The sequence below is a fragment of the Sprattus sprattus genome (genome assembly GCF_963457725.1).
Source record: "Sprattus sprattus genome assembly, chromosome: 10".
Classification (NCBI taxonomy): Eukaryota; Metazoa; Chordata; class Actinopteri; order Clupeiformes; family Clupeidae; genus Sprattus; species Sprattus sprattus.
The window spans coordinates 29,796,339-29,818,186 of NC_137908.1; the positions used below are offsets into that span (position 1 = coordinate 29,796,339).

At 41.2% G+C, this 21,848-nt stretch overlaps 2 protein-coding genes across 2 annotated transcripts; both read left to right on the forward strand.

The window, feature by feature from the left end:
• Positions 1 to 345: 345 nt before the first annotated feature.
• On the forward strand, positions 346 to 6,755 carry LOC308371668 (uncharacterized protein C20orf96-like; the record flags this gene model as incomplete). Its single annotated transcript, XM_080846652.1, has 10 exons — positions 346 to 408; positions 703 to 889; positions 1,136 to 1,263; positions 1,826 to 1,984; positions 2,388 to 2,487; positions 2,609 to 2,766; positions 3,077 to 3,178; positions 3,645 to 3,731; positions 3,984 to 4,102; positions 6,367 to 6,755. 10 exons carry the CDS (start codon positions 346 to 348, stop codon positions 6,425 to 6,427), a joined length of 1,164 nt encoding a protein of 387 aa, XP_080702778.1. The 3' UTR covers positions 6,428 to 6,755.
• A 1,302-nt stretch (positions 6,756 to 8,057) lies between these two features.
• On the forward strand, positions 8,058 to 16,237 carry rem1 (RAS (RAD and GEM)-like GTP-binding 1; the record flags this gene model as incomplete). The annotated part of the gene is made up of 5 exons (XM_080845656.1): positions 8,058 to 8,220; positions 8,398 to 8,749; positions 12,632 to 12,714; positions 14,736 to 14,943; positions 15,960 to 16,237. Exons 2-5 carry the CDS (start codon positions 8,419 to 8,421, stop codon positions 16,235 to 16,237), a joined length of 900 nt encoding a protein of 299 aa, XP_080701782.1. The 5' UTR covers positions 8,058 to 8,220; positions 8,398 to 8,418.
• Positions 16,238 to 21,848: the final 5,611 nt, after the last annotated feature.

Consider the following 21,848-nt stretch of genomic DNA (forward strand, 5'->3'; position numbering starts at 1 on the left):
TAAACACGCTTCAACCAAATGACCGCTGAAAGTTGTTTTGTTTTTAGCCACTAGGAGGCGATACACCCCTACCTTTGGGAAAGCGCGTCTGGTTACTATAGTGATGGTGATTTTCCTGTAAGTGGAGGATTCTATCAACGGTTGTTTTAAGAGTGACAACAGTGAAATATGTATTTGATTCTCTTGGCAAATAGGCTACCAGTATGAAGAATTATCTTACTGACATTCAGATAAACCAGTTTCTTGTTCTCATCGTTATATAGGATTTAAATAACTGCAAAACTCCACATTAGCTAACTTAAATGTTGCTCGTTGTAGCGATAGTTTGTCAAATTCCAGGAAGAGATGGCAACAAAATATCACCCGCCACATGTTTACGTGGACTCAAGAAAGGTTAACAAAAAAGTGGTAGGTATCCTGCATCTCTACCTATCATTACTTATCAAATACTCGTAAGTTAAAGTTAACTTGTAAGTTAAGTTACATGAAATTGCTAACGTTACAGTGACAGGTCATAATACAATGAATTAATAGGTCAGGATGTGTCATTGCCAAGGTTGTGTAACGTTAGAGGCATGGCCACAGAAACATTAGGTTTGCAATCCAGCTAACGTTAGCATTAGGTAGTAACCCATAATCCTTCTACTTTTATTAATCTTGGCAAAGAAACATAATTGCACAGGCATAATGTTGTGTCCTCAGGATTACAGCAAATGGGAGCGGCGCAATAAGAAGAAATCTGCTCAACAGAAGAATATAGAAACTATTCTTTGGACAGCTGTGCCTGATCCAAATGCAGCGAGTAATGAGGACCACCAAAGTACAGGGGCACGTCAAAGCCTTCCCCTGTCATCCACAACTTCAAGACGGCTTCCAAACGATAAATCGGGTTAGACAAGTACAGTTACGCTAGTCCACAACATAATGTCATATTTGGTAGCATACAATCCTTTGAATCTCCTGGTAAATAGATTCCCCGACATGGTTAGGCCTTATTAAAACCTTCTCTGAATCACAGAGCGCATATATTGCACTTGTAATGGTCATATTTTAATATATCCAAGACTGTTATAGGCTACATAAGTAGGCTTATGTTTGGAACATTAAATTATTTCTGTTTAACTGTTACGCTTAGCAGGAAAGTCTCACCCAAACACTGCTGATGCTAAAACCTTGACATCTACGTCTTACGGATCCCCAAAGAAAAGTAACGCTGAACATAAGACAGACATCAAAGAAATCAAAGACATCAAAACATTGAAGGTAGGCATACAATGAAAAAAGCCGTTAATGATTTTGGGCAAACTGTATGTATTTAGTTAAATGTTAGGTCTAAGGACTACTGTACCTCTTATTGTTGAGGGCTGGGGGCGCTGTGGTATACTGCAGTCTACAAAATAAGCTCTGTGAAGTAGGGTACAGTTATTCCAATTCTCACTCAAGATAAAGCTAGCTTAGCTATAGTATTTTGAAGTCGTGTGAACAGCATCCCTAAATCAGAACTGAAAAAAATAATGTCAGTCATGTTGTCTTTGACAGTCATCTTTTTTTTTTTTTTTTTTTAAGAAAGGTAACAGCAGACTTTGCTTTCAAAATGTTCCCTCTCAGTGTTTGAATTCAGTCAGAGGTTCATCATCAGAAGGGAAGCGTGAGAAATTATGTGAGAAATAGCAAGTAAGACATGAGAGAGTGAGATTGGACTATAACTTGTGAGAGCTGGCACATTACATTCGATTATTGTCCCACGTGTAGCCAATAGCAATATATATCTCTGTGCTTGTGAAAGTGCATAACGACTGGACTGATTATGTTTTCTGGTTCTCAGCTGTTACTGAACTCAAAGGGGAAAGCTGTTAAAGAACTGGAGGCACTCTGTGCTCTTGTTCAGCAGAGGAACGAGCTCATCGCTCAAGAGATCAGAGACACAGATAAGGGATCTGTACAGAGTGCAGAGGAGTACCTTGAACGACATGAGAAACTAGGGGTGTGTGTGTCAAAGACCACATAACCCTATGACCGCATAGGTCTATTCAGTGGTTATTGATCTAAAATGAATGTGTTGTACCACAGAAAAAAAATGTGTTGTACCTCAGAAAAAAAAGTATAATTTCCTTCATTGAAATAAGTACACTGTTCTGGAGGCATCGTATACAGCACACAACCTTGTATGTGTTGCCTGTGCTGTGACAACACATTCACATGTTCACATTGTAACAGTGGTGATAGAAAACACACAGTTAATGATATAAGATCATGTCAAGGGGGCAGTAATTGCAAAAAATGACATTCTGTGGAATCATGAAATGTGACGTGAGACTCATGTTTGTTGGCAATATGGTGATGCTTTTGTCCAATTTTTGATTCGATTAACTTTATTTTGCTTGTAGACATCTATCTCTGCTTTCAATGATTGGAGTCAAAGCCAAATTACAGAAGCCAAAGATGAGCTGAAGGACACAGAAGAGGTGTCACAGAAAAGCCTCTCAGGTTGGTAAATATTATTCACCAGGTCATCATAGGACAAGAAGAGAAACAAGAAGAGAAAAATGCAAATATAAATGTGTGTGTGTGTGCATGTGTTTGTGTCATACCGCCTGTGTGTATTCAGCTCTTCAGAGGGAACTGTTAGAGATACATGCCAAACTGGCTAATGCCCAGGCAGAGTTGCATACCCTGAAGACCTACAAGGACAAGGAATACCCTGTGAAGGTCCTGATCATCAACAACAAAAAGAGAGAGATAGAGAAACTGGAGGAGACCCAGCAGGTAACTGGATCTGTCTGCAGGGCAGGGCCTCTAGGGTCTGGATGGACTCATTGAAGGGTCTGTTTGTGAATTGTTTTATATCAATATGAATGTTTAATTTTGTGTGTGGGTGATTGCTGTGAATAGTTTCTAACATAGCAGTTTGAAGTGGCATGGCAAGTCATAAGAGATATCCTTCCAGCGGTGGTAAAGAGACTGAGGCACATCTAACAACAGATGAATCAGATCTGATGTGCTAGGTTAATGATAGCTACCCCAACTTCACAGAGGTGTTGAATAAGTATTTAAATGATGTTGGTTGTTTTCCCAGGACGAATATGAGGACTTGAAACAGTTGTGCCAGAATGAGACAGAGACACAGGCAGAGCGAAACCTTCAGAAACAGCAGAAGCTCCTGGTCGCTACTGTCAAGGTAATCACCTTTCCTTCAAGTCACTTGACCAGACCTCATCTGAGACCCCTAAATGTACAATACACTACCACTACCTGACCCTGTCTGTTATTCTTGTCAGTACAAGATGAGAACTGATACATTAACCCTTGGTGTTGAGGAAAAGTAATGTTAAAATAAAATAAAAAGTAAATAATTAAATTACAATATGTTTAGGCCCTAAGCACCTGCCGTCCGTTGTTTTTCTGCTGTCAGTCAATATGCCTGACTGTCACTGGTAATGTTTCCGTAGTTCCCCTTTTCTGCTAGTTTGCAAACGTAGCTTAACACTCTTTGTTAACCTAGTAAACAATATTATATGCTTTCTGACGGTTTGATCTGTGTAATCCGTTATTATTGCACACATTTCTGTACTTCATTTCTAAACAGGAATGCTGAAAAAGTAACTCCTTCTACTTACTGAACCTGTTCCTGTGTTCTTCTACAGGAAAATGTCTCCCGTGTTCCACATGTGATCAGACTGATGGCCTCCGACAATGTCACCATGAAGGCAGAGATTGAGTTCTACAAAAAGGTTTGTGTTTTACCCTGCAGCATTAAAGGCAGATTTCGTTATTTTTCGTGAAAGTTTGTTGATATTTGAGCTCTACAGCCAATCAAGATACACCCCTCCCTTCCTTGCTCCTGTAGCAACGTGGTGATTGGTTGGAAATTGGAATAGTGTTTGGCTCGGTCCGAGACACTATGTTTGTTTCCCCATTTACAGAGCCAGGATCAGATTTTTTTTTTCTGCACCTGGCTCCCATTTGTCCTTCTTGTTTCAAAGGAGATAGAAAAGCAGGAGGAGAAGAATGAGGAACTTAATCACAGTATCCAGGAACTGAGGCTGTCCAGGAAGAGTGTCAGGGAGGAGATCTTTGAAGATGTATTCACAAAGCTTGACAAGTATGTAGTTTGTGTTCGACAATCAATATTTCATAATTATTCCATAAATATGTCATTGTAAATTCATCGGATATAAAACGGCTGTTTGGCTCTAAGTTGCCAAATTGTTGTTTTCTCAGCTACGTTTATTTCATACCCTGGAGATCAAATTGGACTATCAATTTCTCATAAAACCAGCTGGCAGTCAAGCAGATGCCGAAAACTGTTGGACTGTTTTGTTACTGTGAGAATGACTTCTTGACTCCTCTCCTATAAGTTGTCCAGTGAAATGACAGTGCACATTTGCAACACTCAGCTCAAGATTTAGTGAAGGGCCTTTCTCAGAATTGTTTACAAACACTCTGAGGAGCTCTTCGGTCTTGAAATCCCTGCTGTGTTTTTTTCTAATAATACGTATTATTTTTCCTGCAAAGAAAAATAATTATATGGAAAGGCTACATGTGCCTTTTCCACCATCCTTTAGTTATTTATGTTGGTAAACATAAGTAAACATAACATCCCATTTAAAAAAATGAATGGCCACCAAAGAGGAACCATTTGGGATCATAAGAAGCATTTGATGGCTTGACATAAAAGTCCACATTGTTCCATTTGACATCAAATTTGACCATTTGACATTCCAAAATGTCATCTGTCACCAAAACAAACAATGCTGCTGGAAAGCAGTCTAAATAGTACCAAGTTTGGGTTTTTGAACTCAACCACGTAGACTTGTTTTTACCGCTATGAACAACTCTCTCAGGCAGAGCAAAGTGTTGCGTTTTAGAAAACAAGCAAACCACACTACAGAGCGATACCTGGCTTCAGCCCTCTCTCTCACCTCTCGACAGACAAAGACATTGATAGGAAAAAACAATGAGCTATTGATGTGTAACACTATCCAGCCCAGCTCTGGAAAAGGGCTCGCCCAGCCATCTTAAAGATACATGAAGACGCGCTCTATGTGTTGCATTCACGGAATCCCAGTCAGCCATTAAAGGTTAACCAGGGTTTCACATTTCTCAATCGCCCACACCAAAACAACCTGACATTTTCCTGACCGCGACAACCACGCTCCCCAACCATTATACAGAAAATCAACAACAAATCCCCCTTCTGATGGAAGATGGAAAACAAAAACAACCGACATGTGACATTCCATGTCTCACAATTTACAACATTACTGCCAGAGGGATTTAATGATACACGACTGTTAACAGCATGCGAGCTAGAGGGGAGCTGCACTTTCACACAGGCCCGATGTCTAACACTGGCAGATGTGTCACGTCTTATGAGGCCCATCCGGCCCCTCGGAGTTAAACGGGGGGATTGCAGTGACGCCACAGAGAGAAAGACCCCCCCAACCTCCACCCCACCCACGGGATTGCTGGCTGATCTGCAGTCTATCGGGACACAGCTGGGATGGTACAGGACGGAGCGGAACAGGATGGGGTTCCTGGGCTGCGGCTGTGTTTCCTGCTTTCCCTCACTCTGTCACGGTCAGAGTGTCATCCCTGCTGGGAGAGTGGTTTGCTTATTCAGAACTGGCACGTTTGTTCCTTTTTCCTTGATGCAACGCAGCGATTCTCGTGGAAACAAACGCCGGCGAGTGTTTACTGTGTCAACATTGGTCTGGTGATTGTGACGGATGTCCCTCCTTTCCAGTGATTTACTAATCACGATGGTTCTGCTTGGGATGCAAGCGCTTTATGGTGTTCTTTATGGCTGAAACCAAAGAGGTCACAGTTTTGTTCATTTGTTCTGTTCAGTGTCCAGCAAGCATGGAATGAGATCATGGGGCCTGTGTGCGTGTATGTGTGTGTGAGAACAGAGCTGGGAATTTGTGGCGAGGTGTCACACAGACCATATGCTGTTTTGTGCTGTTTGCACTTAACTTTGTCAAACTAACATTCCCCTGACCTCCGACACTGTTCTCGAAGGGAATTCAATCCTGCAATGTCTTGCAATATCACATTACCCGAACAATAAATCACTTGGGAAAATGATTAGGTTATACCAAACTCATGTGTTACTTGGAACCACTGTTCCGTTGCTCAGTTTGCAGAGCTTGTTGCTAGCACCAAGCAACAACAAGGTCATGGTTTCAATTTGATGGGAGCACAGTTACTTACTGATAGCGTATCCATTTCATGTGTCGTAGACAGCTTTGAAGAAAAGCATTTAGCAGCTGTGTAAATCTAGTGTAAATCTAACCAACCAACAATTGTACTAATTCCCATGCACAAGATGCATGTTTCTTTCCACTGACTCTCTCCTCCCCTCAGGTGTACTCCCGATATGGACGTTGTTTTGAACATCCCCAAAGAAGAGTGGCTGCCCATTTAGTCCAGCCTGAGGTGAAGAAGAACAATGTGAAGGACTGTGTGTTCAAGCTCCAGCACCTACTCTCATCGATCATCGATCGACCATGCAGATTGTTACCCACTTCTTTACACAATCACTTATCATGTGACAGTTACGAAATTTGATGTCAGCCAACAAATGCCTTCCAATTTAATAAAGAAACTGACATGGCAGAGGTGTCATGAATAATGAGAATAAATATTATGTTAAATAAATTAGGAGTAATCCTGCATTTTATGATGTAGACTGGTATTCACAATAAGTTTATCTCAAGCCTCATGGCAGATGATTAAAGTATAAAATATTTTGATAGACTGAGTGAATGTGTTTTATTTGATACCATTTATTTATCTACCAAATGGAGCATTGCTAACCCCTCTCACAAAAATGCTAAAACCTTGGAACAGTGGTCATTTGGGAAGTCCGTGTAATTTACTCAAGTGTGGGAAAGAGGCTGACTCTGTAAACACTTTGGGACTTTGTCACCACCTCTGCACGGGCTGCTGGTCTGATCACTTGCGTTGTTTCATTTGGAATAGATTCAGCTGAGCTTCAGAGAATAGGATTTCCTGGTAAGGATCGCAAAACTCAGTTGAGGGGAGTCCAAGATCATCCCGCTCACGCTGAAAGAGTTGATCTACTTGCGTTTTAATCCCTCTGGTTACGAGCGAGAATCAAGGCGAAAAAGTGTTTGTTTCAGTTCAGATTGTTTATTACTGCCTTAGATATTGAAATTGTATGTTTATAGGTTCAAGGTAAATAACATTGCTTTCATATCATTGTATGTAAAACATGGTAATTGGACCTAAAAGGGACATAAAAACGGTTTCGTGGCGTTCGTCACCACATTAACTGCATATTCTCAGTTGGAACGGACATAAAAGTTTGTTCTACGAGCAGGAAGTGACTTAAGCTAAACGTCATTAAATTTTGGGTGGGATTATAAATTGGAAATAAATTGACTGTCGGAAAACATCCAACTCAGGATGTGCTGCAATCAAATATAATAATTGTATGAGCGATACAAGTCGAGGAGTTGAGGACGTTTGATGCACGGTACCAGGGGTACGCATGGCATCGTTTATTTAACGGGTGAGTGCGTAAAGGTTAGCATACCTGTCAAGAAACAGGACGGCGATTGTGTTGTAAAATGTACATCGAGGAATTTCTAAAACTGTCACATGGAAATGAATTGATCTGATTATGAAAGCCTACTATTGGCAGAGCATTCCTGGTGTTTCACTGGCATACGTGTTGATTTTTTACAAATGTATCCTTGGCTCAGTTGGCTATACTATGCAGAAACTTGGCAAGTGTCCTTATGTGGTCGAAAAACTTGAACTCCTAGCCCTACCCCTTGACCCTGCTGTGTGTGCATGTTTAGGCTACCTGAGTGTGTGGACATCTTGTGCATGCGTGTGCGCTTGTGTCTCGTGCGTGCGCTCTTGAGCGTGTGCAAACGGGCGAGAGTGTGTTGCCGCTCGCCGTGTGATTGAGAGGGATGGACATGTAACCTACAATAGAAAGAGGGAGAGATAGCGTCCCATGATTCCGCTTCTAAATTTTTAAAGGCGTTGTGGAACTTTGCTGGCTGTCGCTATGACTGCAGGAGTGTAGAGTTTCATTTGGGACAGAACTGATTGATACAGTAGGAGCCCTGTGCTGGCATTGGAAAAGAGACAGACCCGAGGCTCACGGATGCGATGCAACTTACTTAAACTTCATGGACTTCTTGGTCTTAGTCTAGCAAAGTGAAACTATTAATGGCCTTGATTGTGAGTACAATTCAAATATTTTGTAACTTAGGCCTCATTGGTAACTCACAATGGATATTTATTGAATGACTACTGGTTACTTGCCTTTTGAACCAATGCCTATGGTTATACAAATATCGAGTTTAGGACTGTTAAAACAGCTGTTTACATTATAAACATGTCTTCTCTTTGGCTAAGGTATGCGTATCAACTTGAAAGATGACGCTCAACACGCAGAGAGAGCGCAAGGAAACTTTGCGGAGGCGAGCAAGCACTCCTATCCCTTCGTCTCATCAGTCGGGCCCGGGAAACAGAGACCCTCCCTCCGATCACCACCACCCACCGCTCGGCCATTCAGCTTCTTACCATCCTGGAGACAAGAGCATACATTCACGGGCCAACTGGTCCTCAGATTCGGAGGATTCAGACAGCTCGGAGGCTGAGTGCTTGTATCGCGTGGTGTTACTAGGGGACCACGGTGTTGGAAAATCAACTTTAGCCAATATTTTCGCTGGCATACAAGAGAAGGACGCACATAACCACATAGAAGGTATGCTGACTTTCATTTATCGTAAAAGGTTGAATAACTAAGCAAATGTACCGTGGATTTTAGACAGTAGCCTATATCAGTCAGATTATTTTGTATCTGTGTGGGATCTATCTGCAGACACAACAAAGGAAAAATACTGGCGTCCTTATACTTCTCATCGTAGAGTTTCATTTCAGTTTTAAGTATAACAACGTAGGCCATGTGTTATTACAAATGCAGCGGGTAAGCCCTTCTATTTGTTTATGGGTAGAGGTTCTGTGTTTTTAAGTTAATAATATTAGTGCCAAAGCATTGCATTATAAAAATGTTAACTAAACAGTTAACGCCCATAATGTAAATGTATCGAGGTGGTAATATTATGACATCCCTAAGGAGTCTAGAAGTTTGAATAATAATTTGCATAGTAAGGTGAATGAGACATGTGATCATAATAGCCATTATTATGGTCATAGTGCTGAGTTCTGCATTGCAATTCTGTTTGTTGCAGAGAAACCTTACAAGCCTTTCTTTTGTTTAAAATAGACTTGATCCTCTCTTGTGTAAACAGTTTTTTGGGCTGTTGCTTATGGCTATGGATTAGCTGAGCGAATTGACAGTAAAAGAGGGCCTGGATGTTGAAAGATCCTTCAGCTGTCTGACCCTCTTCACTCCTGTGTCTGAGGACAGTGTTTGACTGATACCAGGGCCCTTGAGATGACACCGCAGCTCATTTAGTTGGTGGACTGAAATGTTTTTACACTGTTAGTTTAGGGTTATAGGGCTATGCTGTGTGTATGTGCCGAATTTATATATTTAACCGATGGATGGTTGAATGGTTTATCACCAAGATGTGTTTTTGCGCAACCATTTTTCACTCAAGGTACTGACATCAGCTGTAAGGTTTGTTGAATGAATTGCCCAGTTCAGCAAGACTACCAGTGTAGGTCAATTTTGGGACTTGCTTTCCGCACTTAGAGCAAGCCATACTGGTAGTTGTGTGTTTGTGGATGTGTATGTGTGTTTGTGAGCATAAAAGTAAATAATCATGAGTATTTTCGTATGTATGTGTATGTGTATGTGTATGTGTATGTGTATGTGTATGTGTGTGTGTGTGTGTGTGTGTGAGAGAGAGAGAGAGAGAGAGAGAGAGAGAGAGAGAGAGAGCGAGAGAGAGAGAGAGAGAGAGAGAGGGCACTTGTGTTTGTCTATGTGTTTGGCATTGTGTTTTCCCTAGAGATGAAGGCTGGTGGTGCTGTCACTTCTTTTTGACATCACCCTCTTGTCAGTAGACGTGCGGTGCAGAAAACACATGAATCAAAAAATGGTCAACAAGTTCCCTGTGGGTAAAGCTTTTTTGGGCACTAATTAGAGCCTAATAGTCATCCCAGATGGAAAAGGTTACATTTGGCAATAACTTCTGATCTGCACAATAACTGTCCCAGAACATAAGGTCTTCTAATGTTGATTTTATTAGAGGCCTTTAGCCCAGCACTGTACCAAGTAAGATTCTGCTTTGCCTCATCTGAGAGAGATGTTTTTTTGTGATGGTTTTCCGTTTTAATTGTGAACTTTTGTCGGAGCGATATTTAGTGCTAATGTGGACCGTATTTTAAGGGATTTAGTTTTATAATAAACAGAGAATTCTGTCTGGTTTTGTAAAAACCCAGGAAGCCGTTGGTTTGCTTTAAAAATATTTATGTCTACCGTGTGGCCCTCTGTTTCACAGCGCCACTGGCAGTGAATATTATGCAGGAGAAAGATTAAGAGATATTAAAAGATAACACCTCAGATTATTGCTCTAGACCACTCTGCTTTCTCATGTGGTCTACATGAAGCAGTCATTACACAATTTTCTCCAAAGAGTGCTAACCTACCCACCAAACATTCAAGTTTGGTTTTGTTATGTTGTTGTTGTCACTGTGCTGCTGCCGTTGTTGTTTTTGTTGTTGTTTACCTTGAGCGTCTTTATATAGTGTGGTTAGTCACTAGTTTTCCATGCACACACACGGATGTCATGAAAATGCTGGCGGCACACACTCCCATGGTGATGTTTACTGTGTGATGTAGGGGACAGGAACGGTCCCCAGATGGTGGTTTCTCTGGTGTTTGGTCATCCTGACTGTTCCAGGCACAGGGTGTGATATCAGCCGGTTAATCCCACTTAGTGCTTTCATTTTTTGATAATACCACTGCATTTGCCCTCCATGTGAAGACTAAGATGACGATTAGTTGCTAGATTAGGTTCTTAAAGTCATAAAACTAGAAATAATCTCTACTTTAGAGTCTAAAAGAATACTCTGATAAACAACTTTCATGGATTCTTTCTAAACTGCAGCTGTTGTTTAGGTACGTCTGCCCCTAGGCCTAAAGTTCTGGACATGTTGTTCCCCTAACATTATCACACACATGTTCTTAACAAGGCTGTCACTGCCAGTTTATTATCGCATGCATTCACACCTGATTGTCAAATGGAGCTGTTATGACCAAAGCACCACGCCAGTTTTGATTGGCTGTTCCGTCAGTCAAGTGAGCTTATTCATCATCATTTTTTCCTTTTTGACTTTATGACACTGTGTTAAATTACAGCACTTCATGTCTTTACCCTTTTTAAATAACATAATTGCATAGCATACTTCAGACACATAATCAGGTATCAAATTGAATGTGATTTTGGAATATTGGAACATGATTGGAATATTCATCCTCTAAATGACATGCACACACTAATTAAATAAATAATAAATAGACAGATGGTCTCCTAATAATAATGACACCAGGAAGTGTCATTCCTCCCCCATGTTACGCCATTACACTGGTACTGACATTTAGGAAGAAGCTGTTTTTAAGATAACTTTAAACACCACATTGAAGTGAGCTTGTCCTAATGTCCCATCTTCAGCCAAAAGTCTGGCTTGTCTGCTGTCTTTTCCTGGACACAGAGGTCTTACGAGGTGACATAATGGAGTCTCAAAGTGGAAAGACGAGAGAGGTCTGTTTCACTCCAAGGCCGAGAGTGTTTTCATCTTCCTGTCAAAGCAGCCATAAGATCAGTCTAAACTAGACATGGCTCAATGCGTTTTTCCAGTGTTTCTCTTCGCTGCACCGAAGCCTTCATGGTGATGAGCACAGCTCAGGTGATGCTAGATTGAGGCTAGCTGAGGTGATGCTAGATTACAGTGGAAAGAATTCATTTTGTTTTTACTTGCCTTCTCGGTATTTTAAGTATACTAGTGTACACTCAATTGTAGAAAAGAATATAAATAATTAAACAAAATGTAGCGCCATGAATATAAATGGTAGACAAAGCGGCAGTTTGTGGGGAAAAAATGCAACTCACTTTATGAAGTCCTTTAATCCCCTATCTCCACAATAGTAAAAATACCTGGGAGCTAGGTTTAGGAAAGGCTTCTTGGGGAACTTCCTGGGCCTTAAAAGCCGTACAGAAGAACTCTATATTTACAGTAACTTGAACCGACCCTCACAGCAGCTGGGACTATGCAAGCCGCTAACTTTCTGCCAACAATAGCCCCAATATCTGAGGAGTTCATCAACTCTGGATTTCAGTGTCCTCTGCCGAGTTAGTTTTTGATTAAAGAGGAGTGCCTTTGTTTCGAGGGATTTGGGGGGATCGTAAATGTAGTTATTCCATTGCAGGGAACAATGAAGGGGAATTCCCCAAACGTACACAGACTATTTGTCGCACAAATAACAATAAATAAACTTGGAGCCGAGTACGTTCCCAGGTTTTATTTTAGTTCATTGTAGAGCACTAAAGCTCAGGTCAGGTGTGGGCACTTTTGAGGTTGAATGGCACGCCACAAGTAAATGATGCTACTAATGTTTTATGTGCCGCCATTTGTTAGTCTAAGCCTGATCCCTGGCTTCTTCCCTTCACTGCTGCAGAGGACACTTATGAAAAAACACTGACGGTGGATGGAGAGGAGACGACTCTTATAGTGATGGACACGTGGGAAACAGAGAAGCAGGTAGGATTCACTTGTCTACCAATCACTGGACAGTAGGGCAGACTGCAGATTGTTTTGTTTATTAGATATATTTTTTCCCAGTAATCTTTAGATTAGTAGTTACTTATTACTCATAAAGGACCATGGTATAAGGGCCAGCTGATCAGCCTGACTATCAGCTAAAGAACCACTGTATACGTGAGTCTATGAAATGTCTTGAGTCCATAAACGTCCTCAAATGGGACAAATCTAAAATCAAGTAAAGAAACAATGAGTAGACAGTGAACCATTTATTGTTTACCAAACGTCAGCAGAAAAGTAGAGTCTTGCTCAACCCCTCTGGTTTATGCTGATAGCTGCGAAGCACCAAAGGCCTGTGTCTGCTTGCCCACTGTGGAAAATCTGTCCACTCTCCACCTGAGGCAAAAAACATGAACCCCTGCTGAAAAGGGGCAGAGAACCATGCCTGTGTGCTGTGTACAACTGCATCCAGCTAAGAGGACAGAGGGACAGAGATAGAGAGAGAGAGAGAGAGACTGGGAGATGGGGGAAAAAAGGATGCTTGAGGGAGAGAAAGTGTGGGACGGAGAAAGAGAAACTTTGGAAGAGAGCAGTACAGAGAAAGGGGTGTGAGCTTGAGGGAGGGAGGGAGAGATTGGGAGAGAAAAGGGTATATACTTGAGGGAGAGAGAGAGTAAAGAACGGCATTAGAAAGAGACAGACAGACAGATATTAGGAGAGAGCAATATAGAGAAATGGCATATGCTTGAGGGGCAAAGAGAGACATACAGATAGACAGATTTTGAGAGAAAAAAAGGTATGTTCTTGACGGAGAGCGAGTAGGGGACAGAGAAAGAGAGAGAGAGAGAGAGAGAGAGAAAAAGAGACATTGGGGGAGAGTAATAGAAAGAACACTGAGGGAGAGGGAGGGAGAGAGAAAGAAAGCTCCCAGTGGGAGGCACAGTTGGAATCCAGGATGGCTGTGGGGGGTAATTACTCCGTCATCGATCAACTGTCCACGTGCCGTCCATTTGCTGAATTGTCCATATCGGCTCACTGTAATGTCAAAAGCACATTTTTATGAGCGTTTCAAAGCCATGTGACAAGAGTAATGCTGAGCCGTTCAGCTTTGTTGTTGTTCTCGACACAAGAACGCTGTTCACGTTTAATTAGAAGGGAGTTTGTAAAAATATGAGGTATCAGTTTATAACCGAAGTGTCAAAGGTGAGGGTTAGGGACGAGTGTTTTGAGAGTTCCTCATCTTGCACTAATATTTTGGATTGAGCTTGTATATTAAGCCAACTGAAGAATTTCAACAGACATAAACACTGACTTGGCACTTTGTGTCTGGCACATTGGGAACACCTTACTGGTGTCATCAGATTATCTTGTAAACATGGTGTGCTGTTACAAAATCGTCCGATCATAACACTGAGAACATTCCTGTGTTTTTATTATTATCTGGCAGTGAGACTTATTATGACAAAACATGTAATTATTTATCAATAAATCAACATGAACAGCAGAATAGTACAATATATACTCAGATGTTCATTTTGGGATATGTGTATGCTCAATACAGTGATGATGGACCCATTTTTGAAATCTTTCTCAATCAATCATCTCATATCTGAGGTTTCTGTAGTGGTATTTACTGTCATACACTGACACTGAACCTTCCTCAGCATCTCTTTTTTGGTAGTGACATTTTTAGGCAGTGGGTGTGCCTTACAAGGCGTAGTTCTGTTTTAGGCCTGTCTGTTTTAAAGACATTCATTTGGCAGTAATTGATGTCTTGACAGACACATGTAACATTACATGGCATCTTGCACACTTGTTGTCTCTTTTAGTGGAAAGATTTGATCATTCTTTTTTATATTGTTCTGGGGATTTTATATTAAACGGGCTATTAAGTACCACACTGCATACATCTTTTAAGCAGTCATGGAAACCTCCTTTCCCTGATATGCGTGGTTAACGTTGAACATTGCTTGCCTATAAATCATGATCTGTCCTCTGTTCTTCTGTTCTGATGTGGGAAGGAGGAGGATGAGAAGTGGGTACAGGACTACTGCATGCAGGTGGGCAACGCCTACGTCATCGTGTACTCCATCACCGACCGCAGCAGCTTCGAGAGCGCCTCGGAGCTCCGCATCCAGCTGCGACGCATTCGCCAGGCTGAGGACATTCCCATTATCCTCGTGGGCAACAAAAGTGACCTTGTGCGCTGCCGAGAGGTGGCTGTGGAAGGTGAGGGGGAACCCAGAGGGATGCAGTGGGAGATGGATGACTTTTTTTTTTTTTTACATACTTTTTATTGTTTTTTATCACACATCAACTTACCAAACATCCCCATCCCCCCCACCCACCCCCATTCGACAGCTTTCATGGCGCAAACAGAAAATACAAAGCACATTAAATAAAACAGAGTAATGAAATGAAATACAAAATAAACAACAAGAAACCGATCACAATAGACATAAAAGATAATAATTCGAGAAAGAAAAAGAAAAGAAAAGAAAAGGGGGTGTGTCCACAGCAACAACACAGGAGCACATTGTTATCATAAAAACATACAGGCAACTTGTGACCGGGTTATGAGGGAGATCTAGGCCTGGTCTGTGACCAGAACTCACTCAACTCCCCTCTTAAGAGAAGAGAACTCAGATCTTCTGGAAGATAGTTTCCCCTTGGCCAAAGCCATCAATCTTTCATGTGGCAAAATACTAAAAAAATGTCTTTGTACCATTGTGTGACTGTAGGTGGGTGTTCTTAAATCCAGTTCAGCAATATGCATTTGCGTGCAGAAATTAGGAGTTTCTCAAGTAATGTGTATCTTGGTGCTGGGAGCTGTAGTACCTTAGAGGGTAACCCAACCAGAAAGACGCTAGGGTCTTTTTTAACCTCAACTTCAATAACTTCACTAATTATTTTGGCCACTTGGGTCCAGAATCTTGACGTATATTTACAATCCCAGAAATAGTGAAAATCGGTCCCTCTTTCAGAGGTGCAGAGGGGGGAAGGATGACTTTTTAAAAGAAGCACAACACGTGACACTGTATTACTTATTTCACTTTTTTTTGTTGAGTTCAAATTGAATTATTATTGAATTCTAATAAGACATAAAAAAATGCAAAGTTATGTTGAACTGGCCATGATACTTCTGTCCTCTGGGTGTGTTTATATGTATGTGTGTGTGCGTGTGTGTACGTGTGTGTGTGTGTGTGTGTGTGTGTGTATGTGTGTGTGTGTGTGTGTCTGCACAGAGGGCCGGGCCTGTGCTGTGGTGTTCGACTGCAAGTTCATTGAAACGTCGGCCTCGCTGCACCACAATGTGAGCGAGCTGTTCGAGGGCATAGTGCGTCAGATCCGCCTGCGCCGTGACAGCAAGGAGACCAATGAGCGTCGGCGTTCCGTCTACCGTCGCAAGGAGAGCATCACCAAGAAGGCCCGGCGCTTCCTCGACCGGTTGGTGGCCAAGAACAATAAGAAGATGGCCCTCAAGGTCCGCTCCAAGTCCTGCCATGATCTTGCTGTGCTGTGAACTGCACGCCCCTCCACCCACACACTAGCAAACTCCGCTACAGCACACACACACACACCAAAACATACACACAGGACACACATAGCACATAGTTGGCATTTGAGGTGTAGAAAGAGGACTGAAAGAAAGGAGAGATCCTTTTCCAACATTCCCCATAAAAGTCTTTGGCCCAATCCATGGGCCTATCCACTTTGCTGTGTAGTGAAGTACTAGCGATGATTTTTGCTGTGCCAGTGGACATACATTTTATGCTCTGAAATCTCTGGTCTTTCTTTTCGTTTTTATTTGATCAGTGTTTGTCTGTTTATGTGTAGTATTTCATCTGTGATGTTGTTGGTTTTATTTATTGAGGCTTTCTGAACAATGTGGGTTGGATTATGTGCCCTCGAATGCAAGACAATGAGCCGTTTAAAATCACCCGTTTCATATGCTGAATTCAACCAAATCAACTGAGAAAAGAGAAATGTGAGTAATTTGGGAATATTTCCCATAACCTCGCAGTTGTTATATCACAAGTTCTAATGGATGTGCTTTTGTTGTTTATTTCCATGGACACTTTATCAAATAATCTGCCTTATATAGAGTATAGATTAACAGTAGTTCTATACATCTAACGTTTTGGCATAAAATGTCGCAAATCCATTTGGCTAAGCGGTAAAATGGTTTTCAATGTTCTACCAAAGAAAGTGCTTTGAATTCATTGTTTGATATGACTGTGTGGAAAGCATAGTCTTAAGATTTACTTCTGCAAAGGTTACTGATGGTTCGATTTCTAGGTCTGCACTGGGAACTATGACTTCATAGATGGCAAAAGAAAGGTATACAAACAAACTAAACGTGTAAATATCTACTCAAGGACTGTTTTTACTTTGCTTCAGGAATTGTCTAATTTGCATTAGACAATGTGTTCTTCACCAGCATATTTTTCAAAGCTCTGTAGCAAACTGCTATGTCAGACTTCTCCTCCATGGACCCCATCCCTTGCATGTCCTGTTGTGGCCACTGTTATTGTGCTCGGACTTTGTGGCTCTACAGCAAAGACAATTGAGAGGAAAACTGCAAAGATTTCTCTGCTGTTGAAGATTTCAGTCTCCCAGACTGAACAATATACTGCTTATGACTTTTGTACAGAATGAATGTTCCAATTTTGTAAATATGTTTTGTCTAGCATTTTTACAATTAAATAAAAAAAAAATAGTTTACGCATATTTGCACTTTCTATACCCTCCTTGCATCCAAAACTTAATTTGTATAGTAGCTTGTGATAGGTACAATCAGGTTTTCATTTGTTGTCTGTAATCCTGCAGTTATTTGAAATAGTGACCCACTAAACCATATTGATTGGAGCACACATTTTACAATGTAAAAGCAATTGGTAACTGGAGGTCTTTTGTGTTTATACTTAGCTCTGATGTAAAAAAAAAGCGCATGTACTCTTGTATATCTGACAGACTATAGGGTGTTGATTCTGACAATAGCACTAATTTTTATTATGCATTGAAAAACATTCGTTGTCAACATGTGAACATCTCATGTGTTCTTCAAGGACCTGGATCAACACAAGAAAGAAAAACACATGAAAATTCATGAGGTTCGTCTGTACTGAGAAGAAATGTATTGTCATGGCGATACTCTGTTACATAATGGCAACACCCTAGTTTCAGGTGGTTTGTGAGCAGGCCTTGGATTTGCTCTTTTCATGTGCTAATTGTAATTTTAGATGACTACTTGGAGGGTTAGTTGTCATGGCAGATCTGATAGGGCATTGTTGTTTTCAGATGGCACAATGGCAATTAAAGGTGTCAGGCACCACTATCGAAACTCAAGTGTTTTGTAAGGCCATCCATTCAATAGTGCAATTAATTGGTACCTCCTATGGTCGGACTCTGAGCAGAGCATTTACATTTAGTCATTTAGCAGACGCTTTTTTTTCAAAGCGACGTACAAGGGAGAGAACAGTCAAGCTACGAGCAATAGAGACCTAGTGTAACAGAGCAACAGGGACTGGTCGCACTATTCTTTTGTCCAAGATAATACTGTGAAGTTTGTAATTCCATCAACCTAATTAGGTACCTCTCGTTTGTGTGAATGTTTGGGGCATAGTTCCAATCTCCGCTCCCATCTCAAGTGTATGGTTTCACCCTGAGGGTTCATCAACACTGGATTCTAAAATGATGTTATACCTGTCTTGTTATAAGTTTTAACCAACATAATTCTTTACAGGTTTTTCCAGCGTGTACTACTGTTGTTGTGCATAGACCTGTACCTGTGCAGCCGCAGTCTGACGAGGTAAGAGGCTGTTGTGTTTTTAGTATGCTTGCATTTACTTCAAACTGCTTCCTAGGTTTTGTCATCAAAAACTGCTCTCCATACATTCATAGGCACTGACAACTTATGAATGTTTTTTCTTTTGTGTTGACAGTATATATTCCCACAATTACTTTGGCACTTAACAGACTACCCATATAATGATGATTACTCACTTTCTCCCTTGAGCGCAGGAGTTAAAAGGATCAAATGAAATGCTATGTTGCCACTTGTTTAAAACAGCGAACATGAACTTAATAGTTGTGTGGGAATATTTACTTTGCCAGTGTCGAGTCTGCATGTGTGTGTGTGTGTGTCTGTATCTGAGGATCACTGGTAATATGAGTATGTGTTGCATGTGTTTTTGTGTGGGCATGCATGTTTGCATTTCAGCTGTGTGTTTATGTGTACTTACATAACTATATCAGAATGTGTGTGTGTGAGAGAGAGAGAGAGAGAGAGAGAGAGAGAGAGAGATGTGGGGTGTTTGCCTGTGTGTGCAGGCGTGCGTGTGTATTTGTTTATTTGTGTGTTTCAGCGTACATGTGTTGAGACAGCCACTGTTGGGCACCGGGGGCTGCAGGCAGGGGGCCAGCCCCTCTCTTGACAAGCCCGGGTCAGCTCTTTCCACTCCGCCTGTCACTGCAGCGGCTGGGGGAGGGGACAAGCCTGCTGGCTCAGACATTGCATTGATTTGGTCTGGGTAATGGAAAGAATGCATTGCTCCACACACAACCTTTCCTCTGACTGATACAACAGCTACATGCCATGTACCTGTGACAAACACAAGCACACATGTATCAACACACAAAAACACACTAACACACAGACATACACAAACACACAGGCATGTTTTGCAAAAGACATTTCATTAATCTCCCCTTGACTCTGCTGTGTCCTTGGTGAAACCGCTATTACATCTGTCAGTGCTGTCTTTGGTGTCATGCTGGGTGTTTTATCAATGCTGTGATGGACAGTCTTGCAATGTGGTCACACAAATTGGAACATATTTACTGGGGCATGAAAAGGCGTTTTTTTCTACCATAAGCCCAGACCTTTTTGAGGTGATGGTGGCATGCCAGTGGGTGCTGGTTCAAATGCCATTCTCTGCGACAGTGGATTTTATAATCTATTTGTCAGAGTAACATTTAAACAAACTCATTCACACCATGTGTTGTTATGGTTCAAAAGGCACCTTTTTTCACTAGAGTGAAAGGCAGTACTTAGAACAGTACAATAGCAGAGTTTGTAATAATGGGAGATTAAAGGGCATCTTGAGCACTGAACCACACCATAAATGAAGAAAATAAAGGGGGGAAGAAAGAATGAAAGAAAGACAATAAGAAAGAAACACAACTCAACAACAGGAACAAGGCAGCGTGGATGGAAAAAGTGAGCGCGGTGGATACAAGAAGATAAATGCCCCTGTGCCGGTCGCAAGACTGGTTCTTGTAACGTGTCAAGAATTTGGCGTGCTCCAGATGTGTGTCATGTTTATGTTGTCCACGGGCCTCTAGGAGATTTACATTTGGATGCACCACAGTGTGCAGAGAGCAAGGAATGAAGGAGAGAGAGAGGGAGGGAAAAAAGAGAGAGATAAAAGAGAAAGACAGAAGGAGAGAGAGAGAGAGAGAGAGGGAGAGTAATTACGGAAAGTTGGCAGCCAACAGAACAACGAGCAAGCAGCTGTAGCAAGATACAACGGAAAGAATGAGATTAAACCCAGAAAAATGCAGGGTAATACAGTTTTTCAAGACAAAAAAGATGAGTAATGAACTTGCCTCCCTGACATTATTTAAAGCTCTATCTGTTATTTTGTTCTTCTCCAGTTTCTTTTTGTGAACTAAAAGAGCTCTAAAGTATAAGATCTCAGAGGTGGCGGTTTTGATTTATAATAAAAATATATATATTTTGATATATATACATTTAAATAGATTAATGATTGCTGTATTGTTACGGATTAGAGATGTGTACTGCTTTCTCTATGAACCTATTTTGGTAGAATGTATTCTTCACATTCCAGCAGAACACAAACACTGACTCTAGTGCAAAAAGATCCATTTCTTTATGTCTTTATGCATCTGTTTATTAACTCTGCTTTGAAATGTTGTCAGTGACCAAATATTTATTACATTTCTCTATTATTCATTGACTTCAACACTCTCTAGGGGGGTGATTTTCCAGATACACTCAAGGTCAGACGTTTGTTTTCTTCCAGTCCCCCACATTTCCTGTGTGGAATTGTCTCCATCACATCACACTGTAGACTACACACTGGGAAATCTTCTGTGAAATAAATTGTAGGAATTCAAGAGCAAACGTGTCTTGCTAATTAGTACTCATCAGAAAACATTTTTCTTTGACCAAACAAGAGACTACATCATCCCTTATGTAGCTCACATAATGCTGATTTAGCAGAATTTTGCTTAATGTCTGTTAAGTTTCCAGCAGTGCTATCATGGACACTAAATCTTGTCAAGAGAATATCTGTTTGCACTCTATTAGGCTACCACAGTAGGGTTATAGCCTCTGAGAATGATCAAACTCATTCAGATGGGATGAGGCAATGTTATCATTTAATGAAAGCATTGCATCACAAATGTAGATTTATCAATACAATGGATACATTGATTCATTTCTACTACTAAAATGCAATATGAAAGTTTGGGAACCTGGTTATTAGGTTTCCTCCGGTAGGAGGTAACCTATTGTTATTGTAGGCTTTCCTATTATTAGGTTTCCTCCGGTAGGAGGTAACCTATTGTATCTGTTAGTATTATTCTTGTTCCATGGGAGTCAATGGCAGCCCCTAGAACCATATGGTAACTTTTTGTGAAATTTGGCACACTCATTAAGGACAGTCCCTTCTTCATTCACACCAAGTTTCATGGCTCTCATGACACCACTCTAGCGCCACCAACAGGTCAAAGTTGGACTTTTGTAACACACGCAACTTTTGAACCGTATGACCGATTTTCAAAAATGAGGTACCATTGGATTCCCTGGATCAAGACGAATTAAACCCACCCCTTGGCGTCAATTTCCGGTTATATAGATTTTCACACACACACAGGGACAGGCTCCTTTGACACGCGCAAGCACACACACACAACATTTAAGGAAATGTAGGGATGACCACACCCCTTCTCACTCTTAGCTTGAAGCCATGGCCCTTGAGGATCTTCAAAGTAATGCATTTGAAATGTAATATCCCATTGGCAAGTCTGCAGCATGGATCTTTCTATACAGTGACAAATTGTCACAAAAATACATTTTTCCCTGGTTCGCAATGTCTGGAGGAGGA